Source organism: Schistocerca piceifrons, chromosome 9, assembly GCF_021461385.2.
Source record: "Schistocerca piceifrons isolate TAMUIC-IGC-003096 chromosome 9, iqSchPice1.1, whole genome shotgun sequence".
Taxonomy (NCBI): domain Eukaryota; kingdom Metazoa; phylum Arthropoda; class Insecta; order Orthoptera; family Acrididae; genus Schistocerca; species Schistocerca piceifrons.
In genome coordinates this window covers 42,303,621-42,319,044 of record NC_060146.1, presented here as the reverse complement: position 1 = coordinate 42,319,044, position 15,424 = coordinate 42,303,621, and the positions used below count along the sequence as shown (strand labels likewise).

General features: G+C 44.2%; 1 protein-coding gene across 1 annotated transcript in view; it reads right to left on the bottom strand.

Annotated features, from left to right (window-relative positions):
* Window positions 1-15,424, bottom strand: part of LOC124716678 (myoglobin-like) — a 200,150-nt gene that overhangs the window by 13,568 nt on the left and 171,158 nt on the right. The window contains exon 2 of the mRNA XM_047243216.1: window positions 4,659-4,890. Within this exon, the coding sequence (XP_047099172.1) occupies window positions 4,659-4,890 (232 nt within the window). The remainder of the gene's footprint in view (window positions 1-4,658; window positions 4,891-15,424) is intronic.

The window sequence follows — 15,424 nt, the reverse complement described above, 5'->3', positions numbered from 1 at the left end:
GAGTACCACTGTGCCGTAAGGGCACCGTGGGTGTCAACCAAAGAGGTTCTGCTATGAAATGGAATGTCCCCTGGACCATCACTTCTGATTGCCAGGCAGGTGACAGTCAGGTTCGTATCCGATCGGTAATCAGGGAGTCTCCAGACATTTCTCTGATGGTTATCGGAGCTCATTTCGAAGCTAGTCTCCTCACTGAAGACAATTCTACTCCAGTCAGTGAACTCGCTGGCCGAAGACATATCCGGACACGGCCCAGACATCGGTGGGACATCAACCCGATTGTCGCCCGCCATATGGCTCGACAACTAGAAGTGATGGTCTTGTGTGGCATATCATTTCAGAGCAGGATCCCTTTGGTTGTCATCCGCGACAACCTTGCAGCACAGCGGTACATCGACGATATTCTACGCCCCGTGTTGTTGCACTTCATGGCAAGCCGTCCTCAGCTTACGTTTCAGCAACATGATGCTCTACCGCACACGGCAATCTCTGCGCCTTATCTCCGTGTTTGCCAAACCCCACCTTGGCCAGCTAGGTCGCCGGACCTAACCCATCTGAGAAAGTTTTCAGCATTACTGGGAGGACCCTCTAACAATGTCGGGATTTTACCAATATAATGCGCCAGTTGGACAGAATTTGGCGCGGTATCCCTCATGAGAACATACAACAAGACTATTGTGAGCCGGTGGGTTTCTGGCGCCAGGCGATATCGATTCTTACTATCTTTGATCGTTGTCCCTGTGCCTTGTTCTCTTTGCGTCTTTGAGGCAGGCTATTCATGGTGGCGAAGTCGAACAGAGTGGGTCCGCGCTTGAGCCGAGTCAGTCTGTGACGTGACGTGCTTTCGATGTTGTCGTTGTGGGGAGTTGGCGACACCATGTCACGTGGCACGGCCGTATGCCGTGAGGAGCAGTTCAGTTGGAGCAACGAAGAAGCATGGGCCGCTGCCGGAAAGTTGTCTTGACACGGCTGGCCAGTGGCGACCAGGATTTGCTAATACCTGGAGAGCTATGTGGATGGATGGCGTGTGAATTTCACATGAAGAAGAAAAAATTAATCGCCAAACTTTCGCGGTGGGCTTCTCCTCCTATATATAGTGAATACTATTGTGTACTTAAGGACTGTTGACTGTTGCAGTTGCTCGTGCTAGTGGGCAGCAAAACATTCACTGCAGTGGTGGCGCGGCGAGTTATGTTCTGGAACGGCCATGAAATTATGTTACTGAAGTGGCTAGAAATAGCGCCTCGCATTTGTAAGTTTGGATTTGGTGCTTAGCGGCACGCTGAAGGTATCTGGTTCACTTGAACGTCATTTCTTAATTAGTTATAGATTTAGAATATTCTGGTTTTACGAATTAGTGGTAGTTGTTGTTTCTTAATAATTTCTTGTGTGTATGGAAGGCAAGTGGCCATGATAAATATAGGTCACATTGTGTTTTATGGCGGGTAGGGGGCCTGTGTATTGTGGTCTGTGGTCATAGGGGCCGTGCTTATTGCACTAGCGACCAATTGAAGTGACATTAGTTTTCTATTGTAATTTCAAATATCTATCTGAAGGTTGATTGTCACGTTAGGGACTGCACGTTTGATTTATATGGTGTCAACCATTCAGTAAAGACAGATTATCTTATAAGGTGGACCTTAAGTCATTGGGTGTGGACTGACACATCTTTTCACGTAGTATCAAGATTTCTTTTTTTTTTCTTTTTTTTTTTTTTGATCGAAGGAAACTAAGCTCCTTAATTGTGTTCATTGGTTAACTTGTAATATGTTTTATGTTTATATTACGGTATTGGCTCTGAGCACTATGGGACTTAACATCTGAGGTCATCAGTCCCCCAGAACTTAGAACGACTTAAACCTAACTAACCTAAGGACATCACACACATCCATGCCCGAGGCAGGATTCGAACGTGCGACTGAAGCGCCTAGAACCGCTCGGCCACTATTAAGGTATTGCTTTTCTATATATATATATATATATTTGTGTAACTTGTATATACTACAGTGTGTCTACCGCTCATGTTTTCCTGTTTTCAGAAAGATGTATATTGGTCGACGCGAGCAAACCTTGCCCCCCGAGCTTGCAGTGTGACGGAAATCTCAGGATTTGAACTCAGGGCCGTCCGGACCCCGTTAACGCGCGATTTCTCTATTACATTCAACGAGAGGCTTGTTTTAGGTAGAAGATTTACTACTGCCCAAAGTTGAGTATAAGTTCACCCTTTGGATCGTGTGTTTGTGAAATCGTAATAGATTTACGTTTGCTCGCGTCCATCACCTGTTCATCAAATTCACGTTTTACCTTGAGCTTGCATAAAGTCTAGAATCTTCCAGACGTTGAGTGTAGTAGAATGCTAAGTGTAAACAGGACAATTAATAGTACCCTTCAGGTCAGATAGCATCAAATTAATTTTACCTTTTCAGTAAGTGTAAAAATGAGTGAGAAAGGCGATAGCCCACATTTCAAAAATTCGGTTATCTATTTCATCTATTATTTTGGTTGTTGTCACCGGCACATAAAGGGGCCGTTGTCACTAGTGTGACGGTTAATATCGTAAATACTAATTGTGAATAGGGTCTTGATATGCAAATTTTGTTAATTGGTTATTACTGCTGATGAATTCATGTGTATGTGCAATCAATAAAGAACTGTTGCAACTACAAACTCGTTGTGTTGCTGGTATACAAGGTTAGAGTGTGCAATCGCCACACCATATTGATAAATGCCAAACCGAATAACTGGCTGCATAAGGGTTAGAGGTGTACTAACATTATTGGACTGATATGTTAGTGATGCTCTTTCTTTAGAATAAATCGTCCATTTTTTCTGAATCTGTTATCATTTACATATAGTTAAATCTTGCCCAAGGCATTCAAACTGGTAGAAGCTGAGCTCGGGGAAGATCAGTTTGGATTCCGTAGAAATGTTGGAGCACGTGAGGCAGTACTGACCGTACGAATTATCTTAGAAAATAGATTAAGAAAAGGCAAACCTACGTTTCTAGCACTAGAGAAAGCTTTTGACAATGTTGACTGGAATACTCTCTTTCAAATTCTGAAGGTGGCAGGGGTAAAACACAGGGAGTGAAAGGCTATTTACAATTTGTACAGAAACCAGATGGCAGTTATAAGAGTCGAGGGAAATGAAAGGGAAGCAGTGGTTGGGAAGGGGGTGAGACAGGGTTGGAGCTTCTCCCCGATGTTATTCAATCTGTAAACTGAGCAAGCAGTAAAAGAAACAAAAGAAAAATTTGGAGTAGGAATTAAAATCCATGGAGAAGAAATAAAAACTTTGAGGTTGGCCGATGACATTGTAATTTTGTCAGAGACAGCAAAGGACCTGGAAGAGCAGCTCAATGGAATGGACAGTGTCTTGAAATGAGGATATAACATGAACATCAACAAAAGCAAAACGAGGATAATGGAATGTAGTCGAATTAAGTCGTGTGATGCTGAGGGAATTAGATTAGGAAATGAGACACTTAAAGTAGTTAACGAGTTTTGCTATTTGGGGAACAAAATAACTGATGATGGTCGAAGTAGAGAGGATATAAAATGTAGACTTGCAATAGCAAGGAAAGCGTTTCTGAAGAAGAGAAATTTGTTAACATCGAGTATAGATTTAAGTGTCAGGAAATCGTTTCTGAAAGTATTTGTATGGAGCGTAGACATGTATGGAAGTGAAACATGGATGATAGCTAGTTTGGACAAGAAGAGAACAGAAGCTTTCGAAAAGTGGTGCTACAGAAGAATGCTGAAGATTAGATGGGTAGATCACATAACTAATGAGGAGGTATTGAATAGAATTGGAGAGAAGAGAGATTTCTGGCACAACTTGACTAGAAGATGGGATCGGTTGGGTATATTCTGAGGCATCAAGGGATCACCAATTTAGTATTGGAGGGCAGCGTGGAGGGTAAAAATCGCAGATGGAGACCAAGAGATGAATACGCTAAACAGATTCAGAAGGATGTAGGTTGCAGTAAGTACTGGAAGATGAAGAAGCTTGCACAGGATAGAGTAGCATGGAGAGCTGCATCAAACAAGTCTCTGGACTGAAGACCACAACAACAACATGAATTGAAGTTTGTATTAGGGAGGGTGCTCGACATGGGTAGTCCGTGCAGGAATGTTGACCATAGTGTGCTGCGGTGATGTAACGGTCGTCATTTCTGCCTACTAAGCAAGGAGACCTTGGTTCGAGTCCCAGCTGTAGGACAAATTTTAATTCATTTCTTCAGCTCCCATCATTACTGTTATCATTTGTTTGTCTGTACGTGTGTCACGTGTATCAGTTTCCGTCCCATTCAGGTAATTCCTTCCTGGTGCGTCGATTTTTTTTGTCATTACAGTGTATAACTATAATGTCAGGAGAAATACGTGATAATGTGTGTTAGAAGAAGCTTGTCGTGGACTTACGTAATCAACAAGAACAATTTGGAGCTAGTTTTGTGAAAAGCATAGAGAAGATGTCATATTCTAACCAACTGGGAAAGGGTGGTTCTGTCCCTCCCTCTCAGGGCAGTAACTGTGCAAGAGTACGAGTGATCTGAATGGAGCGAGCACGGATCCATTATACGCAGTACCAGACCAACTATGGAACGTCTGCTGGTTCCAGTAGTTGCGGAGGGTGGGCTGGGTAGAGCTGCGACTCACCCAGAAGAGCTCCGGCTGGAAGCCCGGGATGCGGCGGTGCGATGCGCCGACCTGCTCCACGAAGGTGAAGAAGGTGTCGGCGTCGTCGAGCGCCCGGATGGCCTCGTCCAGCGAGTTCATCACGGTGGTCGCGTGCTCGGCCAGCTCCATGCTGCTCGCCTGCTCCTCGCGCGTCTTCAGCGACCGGAAACGCTCGAACAGCTCCAGCAGGTCCGAGTGCTCCTCGAACAGCCTGCAATCAGAGCGAGTGGTCCGTCACTGGGGGTCCCCGGCAGGTACTGGCGGTCAGCTGAGCCTGCACTACTAGTTGTATACAGGGTGTTACAAAAAGGTACGGCCAAACTTTCAGGAAACGTTCCTCACACACCAAAAAAGAAAAGATGTTATGTGGACCTGTGTCCAGAAACGCTTAATTTCCACGTCGGAGTTCATTTTAGTTTCGTCAGTATGTACTGTACTTACTCGATTCACCGCCAGTTGGCCCAATTGAAGGAAGATAATGTTGACTTCGGTGCTTGTGTTGACAAGCGACTCATTGCTCTACAGTACTAGCATCAACCACATCAGTACGTAGCATCAACAGGTTAGTGTTCATCATGAACGTGGTTTTGCAGTCAGTGCAATGTTTACAAATGCGGAGTTGGCAGATGCCCATTTGATGTATGGATTAGCACGGGGCAATAGCCGTGGCGCGGTACGTTTGTATCGAGACAGATTTCCAGAACGAAGGTGTCCCGACAGGAAGACGTTCGAAGCAATTGATCGGCGTCTTAGGGAGCACGGAACATTCCAGCCTATGACTCGCGACTGGGGGAGACCTAGAACGACGAGGACACCTGCAATGGAAGAGGCAATTCTTCGTGCAGTTGACGATAACCCTAATGTCAGCGTCAGAGAAGTTGCTGCTGTACAAGGTAACGTTGACCACGTCACTGTATGGAGAGTGCTACGGGAGAATCAAAATCAACATGTGTGGGCTGACGAGAATCCGCACGCAATTGTGCAATCACGTCATCAACACAGATTTTCTGTGAATATTTGGGCAGGCATTGTTGGTGATGTCTTGATTGAGCCCCATGTTCTTCCACCTACGCTCAATGGAGCACGTTATCATGATTTCACACGGAATACTCTACCTGTGCTCCTAGAACATGTGCCTTTACAAGTACGACACAACATGTGGTTCATGCACGATGGAGCTCCTGCACATTTCAGTCGATGTGTTCGTACGCTTCTCAACAACAGATTCGGTGACCGATGGATTCGTAGAGGCGGATCAGTTCCATGGCCTCCACGCTCTCCCGACCTCAACCCTCTTGAATTTCATTTATGGGGGCATTTGAAAGCTCTTGTCTACGAAACCCCGGTACCAAATGTAGAGACTCTTCGTGCTCGTATTGTGGACGGCTGTGATACAATACGCCATTCTCCAGGGCTGCATCAGCGCATCAGGGATTCCATGCGACGGAGGGTGGATGCATGTATCCTCGCTAACAGAGGACATTTTGAACATTTCCTGTAACAAAGTGTTTGAAGTCACGCTGGTACGTTCTGTTGCTGTGTGTTTCCATTCCATGATTAATGTGATTTGAAGAGAAGTAATAAAATGAGCTCTAACACGGAAAGTGAGCGTTTCCGGACACATGTCCACATAACAAATTTTCTTTCTTTGTGTGTGAGGAATGTTTCCTGAAACTTTGGCTGTACCTTTTTGTAACACCCTGTATACGAAAGGCACTGACTAAGTAATGCTACACATTTCATTCTCGGCCAATTTCGGTTGAAAAGATGAAAAATTTGTTATTGAATAATGTTGAATATTCGCGCTTCGACCGCTGTAGTTTCATGAAGTTCCGATATGGGGCGGCGCCGCTACACACAGCCTTGATTATAGCTTATATAACGGTGCTGTGTTCTTTTCAAGAAAAATCAGGCATTGCAGTTATTCAGACGCCCTTGCAGAATGTGCACGGAGACAGTGAACAAAAGCGCGGTGAGTCGTTGGGCGAGGCATCTGTTTTCGTCAGCTCCTCTTCTCCAAGATGACGCATGGCCTCTGCGCAACGAGAAGAGCTAACAAAACTTCATTGGACTTCTTCCTAATCCAGCCTGCAGCTCTGATGTCGCACCTTCCGACTTCCATTCGTTTGGCCCAATGAAGGATGCACTCCGCTGGAAGCGGTTCGTGGATGAGGGGGAGGTTATTGATGCAGTCAGTCGTTGGCTCTGACGTCGACTTGTAGACTTGTACCTCACGGGCATACAGCCCTTCCCTTCTCCCATATGGCCGTCGCACTGAACGGAGATTATGGTAGACAATAGGATTTTATAGCCGAAACACTGGAATCCTGATTAAAACCAACTTCCTTTTAGAAAAAAAAAATGTTTTGCGTTATTTAGTGAATGCAACTACTATACATTTATTTGTTTGTTTATTTACAGGCTGTCCAGTGAAGGAGTCCCTGATTTCAAAATTAAATATCTCGAAAATTTTTTATTGAATCAGCTGTGGTTTCTTAGTGAAACATTGTAAATTAACTAAACAAACACTGTTTATAGCCTTGTTTCATAATTTATTGTTAATGTTATTGCTTAACTAAGGTTTCGGGTATAAGCTCATTTTGCAGTACATTACTGATTCCCAAAGATTATAATGCACAGATAAACATGATGACAAGGCAACAACAATCATCTCAACTTCTTAGGGTATCGATCCAAAGCTTAACGTACAATTACGTAATTGACCATTTTTAACAAATTACGTACATTATTATGTTGTTGTTGTTGTTGTGGTCTTCAGTCCTGAGACTGGTTTGATGCAGCTCTCCATGCTACTCTATCCGGTGCAAGCTGCTTCATCTCCCAGTACGTACTGCAGCCTACATCCTTCTGAATCTGCTTAGTGTATTCATCTCTTGGTCTCCCTCTACGATTTTTACCCTCCACGCTGCCCTCCAATACTAAATTGGTGATCTCTCGATGCCTCAGAACGTGACCTACCAACCGATCCCTCCTTCTAGTCAAGTTGTGCCACAAACTCCTCTTCTCCCCAATCCCACTCAATACCTCCTCATTAGTTACGTCATCTACCCATTTAATCTTCAACATTCTTCTGTAACACCACATTTCGAAAGCTTCTATTCTCTTCTTGTCTAAACTATTTATCGTCCAAGTTTCACTTCCATCCATGGCTACACTCCATACAAATACTTCCAGAAACGACTTCCTGACACTTAAATCTATACTCGATGTTAACAAATTTCTCTTCTTCAGAAACGCTTTCCTTGCCTTTCCCAGTCTACATTTGATATCCTCTCTACTTCGACCATCATCAGTTATTTTGCTCCCCAAATAGCAAAACTCCTTCACTACTCCAAGTGTCTTATTTCCTAATCTAATTCCCTCAGCATCACCCGACTTAATTAGACTACATTCCGTTATCCTCGTTTTGCTTTTGTTGATGTTCATCTTATATCCTTCCTTCAAGACACTGTCCATTCCGTTCAACTGCTCTTCCAAGTCCTTTGCTGTCTCTGACAGAATTACAATGTCATCGGCGAACCATAAAGTTTTTATTTCTTCTCCATGGATTTTAATACCTACTCCGAATTTTTCTTTTGTTTCCTTTATTGCTTGCTCAGTATACAGATTGAATAACATCGGGGAGAGGCTACAACCCTGTCTCACTCCCTTCCCAACCACTGCTTCCCTTTCATGCTCCTCGACTCATAACTGCCATCTGGTTTCTGTACAAATTGTAAATAGCCTTTCACTCCCTGTGTTTTACCCCTGCCATCCTCAGAATTTGAAAGAGAGTATTCCAGTCAACATTGTCAAAAGCTTTATCTAAGTCTGCAAATGCTAGAAATGTAGGTTTGCCTTTCCTTAATCTAGCTTCTAAGATAAGTCGTAGGGTCAGTATTGCCTCACGCATTCCCATATTTCTACGGAATCCAAACTGATCTTCCCCGAGGTCAGCTTCTACCAGTTTTTCCATTCGTCTGCAAAGAATTCGCGTTAGTATTTTGCAGCCGTGACTTGTTAAACTGATATTTCGGTAATTTTCACATCTGTCAACACCTGCTTTCTTTGGAATTGGAATTATTATATTCTTCTTGAAGTCTGAGGGTATTTCATCTGTCTCATACATTTTGCTCACCAGATGGTAGAGTTTTGTCATGACTGGCTCTCCCAAGGCTGTCAGTAGTTCTAATGGAATGTTGTCTACCCCCGGGGCCTTGTTTCGACTCAGGTCTTTCAGTGCTCTATCAAACTCTTCACGCAGTATCATATCTCCCATTTCATCTTCATCTACATCCTCTTCCCTTTCTATAACATTGCCCTCAAGTATATCGCCCTTGTATAGTCCCTCTATATACTCCTTCCACCTTACTGCTTTCCCTTCTTTTCTTAGAACTGCGTTTCCATCTGAGCTCTTGATATTCATACAAGTGGTTCTCTTTTCTCCAAAGGTCTCTTTAATTTTCCTGTAGGCAATATCTATCTTACCAATAGTGAGATAAGCCTCTACATCCTTACATTTGTCCTCTAGCCATGCCTGCTTAGCCATTTTGCACTTCCTGTCGATCTCATTTTTTAGACGTTTGTATTCCTTTTTGCCTGCTTCTTTTACTGCATTTTTATATTTTCTCCTTTCATCAATTAAATTCAGTATTTCTTCTGTCACCCAAGGATTTCTACTAGCCCTTGTCTTTTTACCTACTTGATCCTCTGCTGCCTTCACTATTTCATCCCTCAAAGCTACCCATTCTTCTTCTACTGTATTTCTTTCCCTCATTCTTGTCAATTGCTCCCTTATGCTCTCCCTGAAACTCTGTACAATCTCTGGTTTAGTCAGTTTATCCAGGTCCCATCTCATTAAAATCCCACCTCTTTGCAGTTTCTTCAGTTTTAATTTACAGTTCATAACCAATAGATTGTGGTCAGAGTCCACATCTGCCCCTGGAAATGTTCTACAATTTAAAACTTGGTTCCTAAATCTCTGTCTTACCATTACATAATCTATCTGAAACCTTCTAGTATCTCCAGGGTTCTTCCATGTATACAACCTTCTTTTATTATTCTTGAACCAATGTTAACTATGATTAAGTTGTGCTCTGTGCAAAATTCCTCTTTTGTTTCTTACCCCCAATCCATATTCACCTACTACGTTTCCTTCTCTCCCTTTTCCTACAGTCGGATTCCAGTCACCCATGACTATTAAATTTTCGTCTCCCTTCACTATCTGAATAATTGCTTTTGTCTCATCATACATTTCTTCAATTTCTTCGGCATCTGCAGAGCTAGTTGGCATATAGACTTGTACTACTGTCGTAGGCGTGGGATTCGTGTCTATCTTGGCCACAATAATGCGTTCACTATGTTGTTTGTAGTAGCTTACCCGAACTCCTATTTTTTTATTCATTATTAAACCTACTCCTGCATTACCCCTATTTGATTTTGTATTTATAACCCTGTATTCACGTGACCAAAAGTCTTGTTCCTCCTGCCACCGAACTTCGCTGATTCCCACTTTATCTAACTTTAACCTATCCATTTCCCTTTTTAAATTTTCTAATCTACCTGCCCGATTAAGGGATCTGACATTCCACTCTCCGATAAGTAGAACGCCAGTTTTCTTTCTCCTGATAACGACGTCCTCTTGAGTAGTCCCCGCCCGGAGATCCGAATGGGGGACTATTTTACCTCCGGAATATTTTACCCAAGAGGACGCCATCATCATTTATCCATACAGTAAAGCTGCATGCCCTCGGGAAAAATTACGGCCGTAGTTTCCCCTTGCTTTCAGCCGTTCGCAGTACCAGAACAGCAAGGCTGTTTTGGTTGCTGTTACAAGGCCAGATCAGTCAATCATCCAGACTGTTGCCCCTGCAACTACTGAAAAGGCTGCTGCCCCTCTTCAGGATCCACACGTTTGTCTGGCCTCTCAACAGATACCTCTCCGTTGTGGTTGCACCTACGGTACGGCTATCTGTATCGTTGAGGCACGCAAGCCTGCCCACCAACTGCAAGGTCTACGGCTCATGGGGGGGGGGGGGGGGAGGACATTATTATAAATTCACCAATTATACTACAATGACTGGACTAAAGTTACGCATCAGCCAAGATATTTTTAACAACGGTGGACTGCGGCTCAATGTTTTGCTTCTATCCTGGGGTTGCGATTTCACCTAAAAGACGTGAACAATTGCATTGGGTTTGCTCGTTTAATAATAGGTGTGGGGTATACACATCTTCTAAAATTTCTAATTGGTTGAGTTTGGCCCCCTTTTCCTCTGTGTGCAGGACTTGTACATCTATTGTGTATGTGTGATTATTGTTCAGGCAATGTTCTGTAAAGGCTGAATCAGGCTTCCTCAATCTCCAGCTTCTGTGGCGTTCCTTAAGCCTGGTACAGATTGACCTCCCAGTCTGTCCATTGTAGCAAGACTGACACTCACAGCATGTGATTTTATGAACCTCACTTTCTGTGGTAGCCCGTTGATTGTCTTTTGAATTGAACAAGAAACTACCTATTGTCTAAGGGACATAGAAAAACTCAGAGAAACCCTTTGCCTTCAAGGTGTTACTTATGTTATTTGATGTTTTCCCTACAAAAGGTAATCTGCACCATTTCTTTTCCTGTTTCTATTTTTCAATGGCGACAGTAGGGACCAGACTTGCTTCTTCTTCTTCTTCTTCTTCTTCTTCTTCTTCTTATCTAAAACTTTTGTCAGTGGTGTTGGGGTCACATTCATTATTCATGGCTACTGTTTTTATTGTGTTATGTTCCTCGTCAAAGTCTTCTTGCAGATCGGGATAGAAAGGAGACGGTGGTTCATGTGATGGAATGCTGCACGTTCGTAGGTTGTAGGCTGTGGCAAGAAGTTTTGCTTCATCATGGAAGTTGTTCGGTGATGTCTTAACAAATGTCCTACCATCTTGTCCTGTCTTCTTGTCAGTGTTTTCCATACATTCTTTTCCTCGTCTAATGGTTCAAATGGCTCTGAGCACTACGGGACTCAACTGCTGTGGTCATCAGTCCCCTAGAACTTAGAACTACTTAAACCTAACTAACCTAAGGACAGCACACAACACCCAGCCATCACGAGGCAGAGAAAATCCCTGACCCCGCCGGGAATCGAACCCGGGAACCCGGGCGTGGGAAGCGAGAACGCTACCGCACGACCACGAGATGCGGGCTCCTCGTCTAATCTCCAGAGAACTTCCTCGCCCCTTACCTTATCAGTCCATCTAATTTTGAAAATTCTTCTGTAACACCATATTTGAAATGATCCGATTCTCTTCTTTTCAGGTTTTCATGCTGTCCATATTTCACTATCCTACAATTCTGTGCGCAAAACGTACATTCCCAGAAATTTGTTCCTCGCATTAGGACAATGTTTGATACTAGCAGACTTCTCTTCGCCAGGAATGCCCTTTTTGCCAGTGGTGATATGCTTTTGACGTCCTCCTTGCTCCATCCATCTTGGGTTATTTTGCCGCCTAGGTGGCAGAATTCCTTAGCTTCGTCTACTTCGTAATCACCAATAATGATGTCAAGTATCTCGCTGTTGTTATTTCTTCTACTTCTCACAACTTTCATCTTTTTTCGATATATTCTCATTCATCAGATCCTGTAATGCTTCTTCATTTTCACTGAGGATAGCAATGTCGTTAGCGAATCTTACGACTGATATCTCTTCACCCTCAATTTTGATTCCACTGTTGTGCCTTTCTTTTATTTCCGTGACTGCTTCTTCGATGTATAGATTAAAGATTAGCGGCGAAAGAATGCATCTCTGTCTTACACCCGTTTCACTTTGAGCACTGCGTTCTTGATCTTCCACTGTTATTGTTCCGTTTTGGCTCTTGCAGATATTGTATATTACCTTCATTTCCCTACATCTCACCCCTGTTTTCCTCATAACTTCGACTATCTTTCACCGTTTGACATTGTGGAACGGCTCGCCATGTCGACAAATCCAGTGAACATGCCTTGATTTTTCTTTAGTGTTTCTTTCATTATAGCAAGTGGTAAGTCTTGTTTAAATATTGCAGGGTAGAACAGAAAATCCAGCAAGCTCCACTTCCGAAACCCGTATCTGTTCCGACTGAACGTGTATACAGGGTGAAAAGTATTTAAACCGACAAACTCTTGGAGGTTGTAGGGGACATCAAAACAAATATTTTTCCCTAATGTAATTTTTTCCTATGAGGATTATATAAACCGGTGGAGGCTGTATTACGCTCTTCAGATGTTTGAGGCGGTATTACGATCTTCAGTTGTTAGAGGGCGTATAACGCTCTTCATTTGTAGGCAACTGCTGTGCACCAGTGTAGTAGTGCATTGTCTCTGTTTACTAATGGAGCGATACACCTGGAGTGAGTACACTGATATGGTTGGTGCGTACTACGTAGCGCACCACAACGGACGAGCTGCACTGCGGGTTTATCAACAACAATATCCTAATCCCGTATCCGGCATCATACGACCTTTGCTGCTGTGTACCAACGTCTGCGTGAGTCCGGGTCATTTAGCAGATTACCTGGACAGGGACGCCGTCGCACGGTAGGAACGGTGCTATTTGAGGAAGCTGTCTTGCAGCATGTGAAGCGGGATCCTCCAATCAGCACTCGTGCAATTGCACGTAACATGGAGACGAAACAGACGAATGTAAGAACAGTCCTTCGAGAGCAATTGTTACGTCCATTTCACTTACAGCGTGTCCACAACCTGGAACCAGTTGCTTATACACCCAGAGCACAGTTTTCGCAGTGGTACCTGGAATGATGTGAAATGCATCCTACATTTCCATCCTCTGTGTTGTGTACCGATGAAGCAACGTTCGGGCGTGATGGAGTCTTCAAAAAGCACAATTCGCACGTTTGGAGTGAGGATAACCCACATGCCACAGTTACTACGGCTCATCAAGTGCGGTTCTTCGTTAATGTGTGGGTCGGTGTTGTTGGGGACTGTTTAATTGGGCCGTATATCCTACTTAGCCCATTAAATGGCTGGAACTATTACAATTTTCTCGCCAGAGCATTGTCAGAATTTCTGGAAGATATCCCGCTCCCTACAAGACAACTCATGTGGTTCCAACATGACGGGGCGCCGGCACATTTCAGTCGTCGTGTGCGTCGATTCCTGGACCGACGGTTCCCAGAAACGTGGATTGGCAGAGGTGGTCCTGCACCATGGCCTGCTCGATCCCCAGATATGTCCCCTCTGGACTTTTACGTGTGGAGAGAGATGCGCAACCTTGTTTGCGCAACTCCTGTTGCATCAGACGAGGATCTGGTTGCCCGGATAGTAGCAGCAGCAGCAGGAACAATTCGGGATTCTCCTGGAGGTTTTGCCTGTGTCAGACAGAACATGATCCGACGGTGCAACCTTTGTTTACGTGTCAATGGAGGCATTTTTGAAAATCTACTGTAATTGAAATAGGGGTTGTGTTAATGTGATGTCTCTTGGTCATAAAAAATGGAAAAGTATTTGTTGGTTTAGTTAATTTGCCGCCAGAGAAATCTTCCTCTGCCGGTTTAAATACTCCTCATAGGAAAAAATGACATTAGGGAAAAATATTTGTTTTGATGTCCCGTACAACCTCCCAGAGTTTGTCGGTTTAAAAACTTTTCACCCTGGTCACAGTATCCAGACATCATCGATATAGAAAAACTGTGACATGGGCTCCACACGTGGATGGAGGAATCATGGGACACGGCTCGTGTGAGAGGCAGCGACTGGCTACTGGTTCCTGGCCACCCCAGCTGTGCGGCAGCTTCTGCGGTGTCGCAGAGCGTGGCGGGGCGGAACCAATCTGCTGCGGAGCCCATCTTGCCGGCTGATAGGCTATTAGGAGCACACTGCCGTGACGTCACTGCGTCGTCCGTGGGGGGACGGCGTCCCAACCCCCACACCTCTGGCGCCTCACAGGGCGGCCGCGAGGGACAGCCAGGTCTGGCCAACGGAAGGGGGCTGTCACCCAAACCGAGTCACGTGAACGTCCTTCCAGTACAGAACCTGCGATTCTGTACGACCGAGCGTCATTACGACGAGGTCGTCCGGATGAAAACTCTCAGAGCTCTCCCACCACTTTCTCCGATATTTTTTTCTTTTACTAGCTGACATACTGGACAATGTTCGGGTATTCATTTTGTCAATTTTGTTTTTTTTTGGTCATCAGTCTACTGACTGGTTTGATGCGGCCCGCCACGAATTCCTTTCCTGTGCTAACCTCTTCATCTCAGAGTAGCACTTGCAGCCTACGTCCTCAATTATTTGCTTGACGTGTTCCAATCTCTGTCTTCCTCTACAGTTTTTGCCCTCTACAGCTGCCTCTAGTACCATGGAAGTCATTCCCTCATGTCTTAGCAGATGTCCTATCATCCTGTCCCTTCTCCATATCAGTGTTTTCCACATATTTCTTTCCTCTCCGATTCTGCGTAGAACCTCCTCATTCCTTACCTTATCAGTCCACCTAACTTTCAACATTCGTCTGTAGCTCCACATCTCAAATGCTTCGATTCTCTTCTGTTCCGGTTTTCCCACAGTCCATGTTTCACTACCATACAATGCTGTACTCCAGACGTACATCGTCAGAAATTTCTTCCTCAAATTAAGGCCGATATTTGATATTAGTAGACTTCTCTTGGCCAGAAATGGCTTTTTTGCCATAGCGAGTCTGCTTTTGATGTCCTCCTTGCTCCGTCCGTCGTGGGTTATTTTACTGCGCAGGTGGCAAAATTCATTAACTTCATTG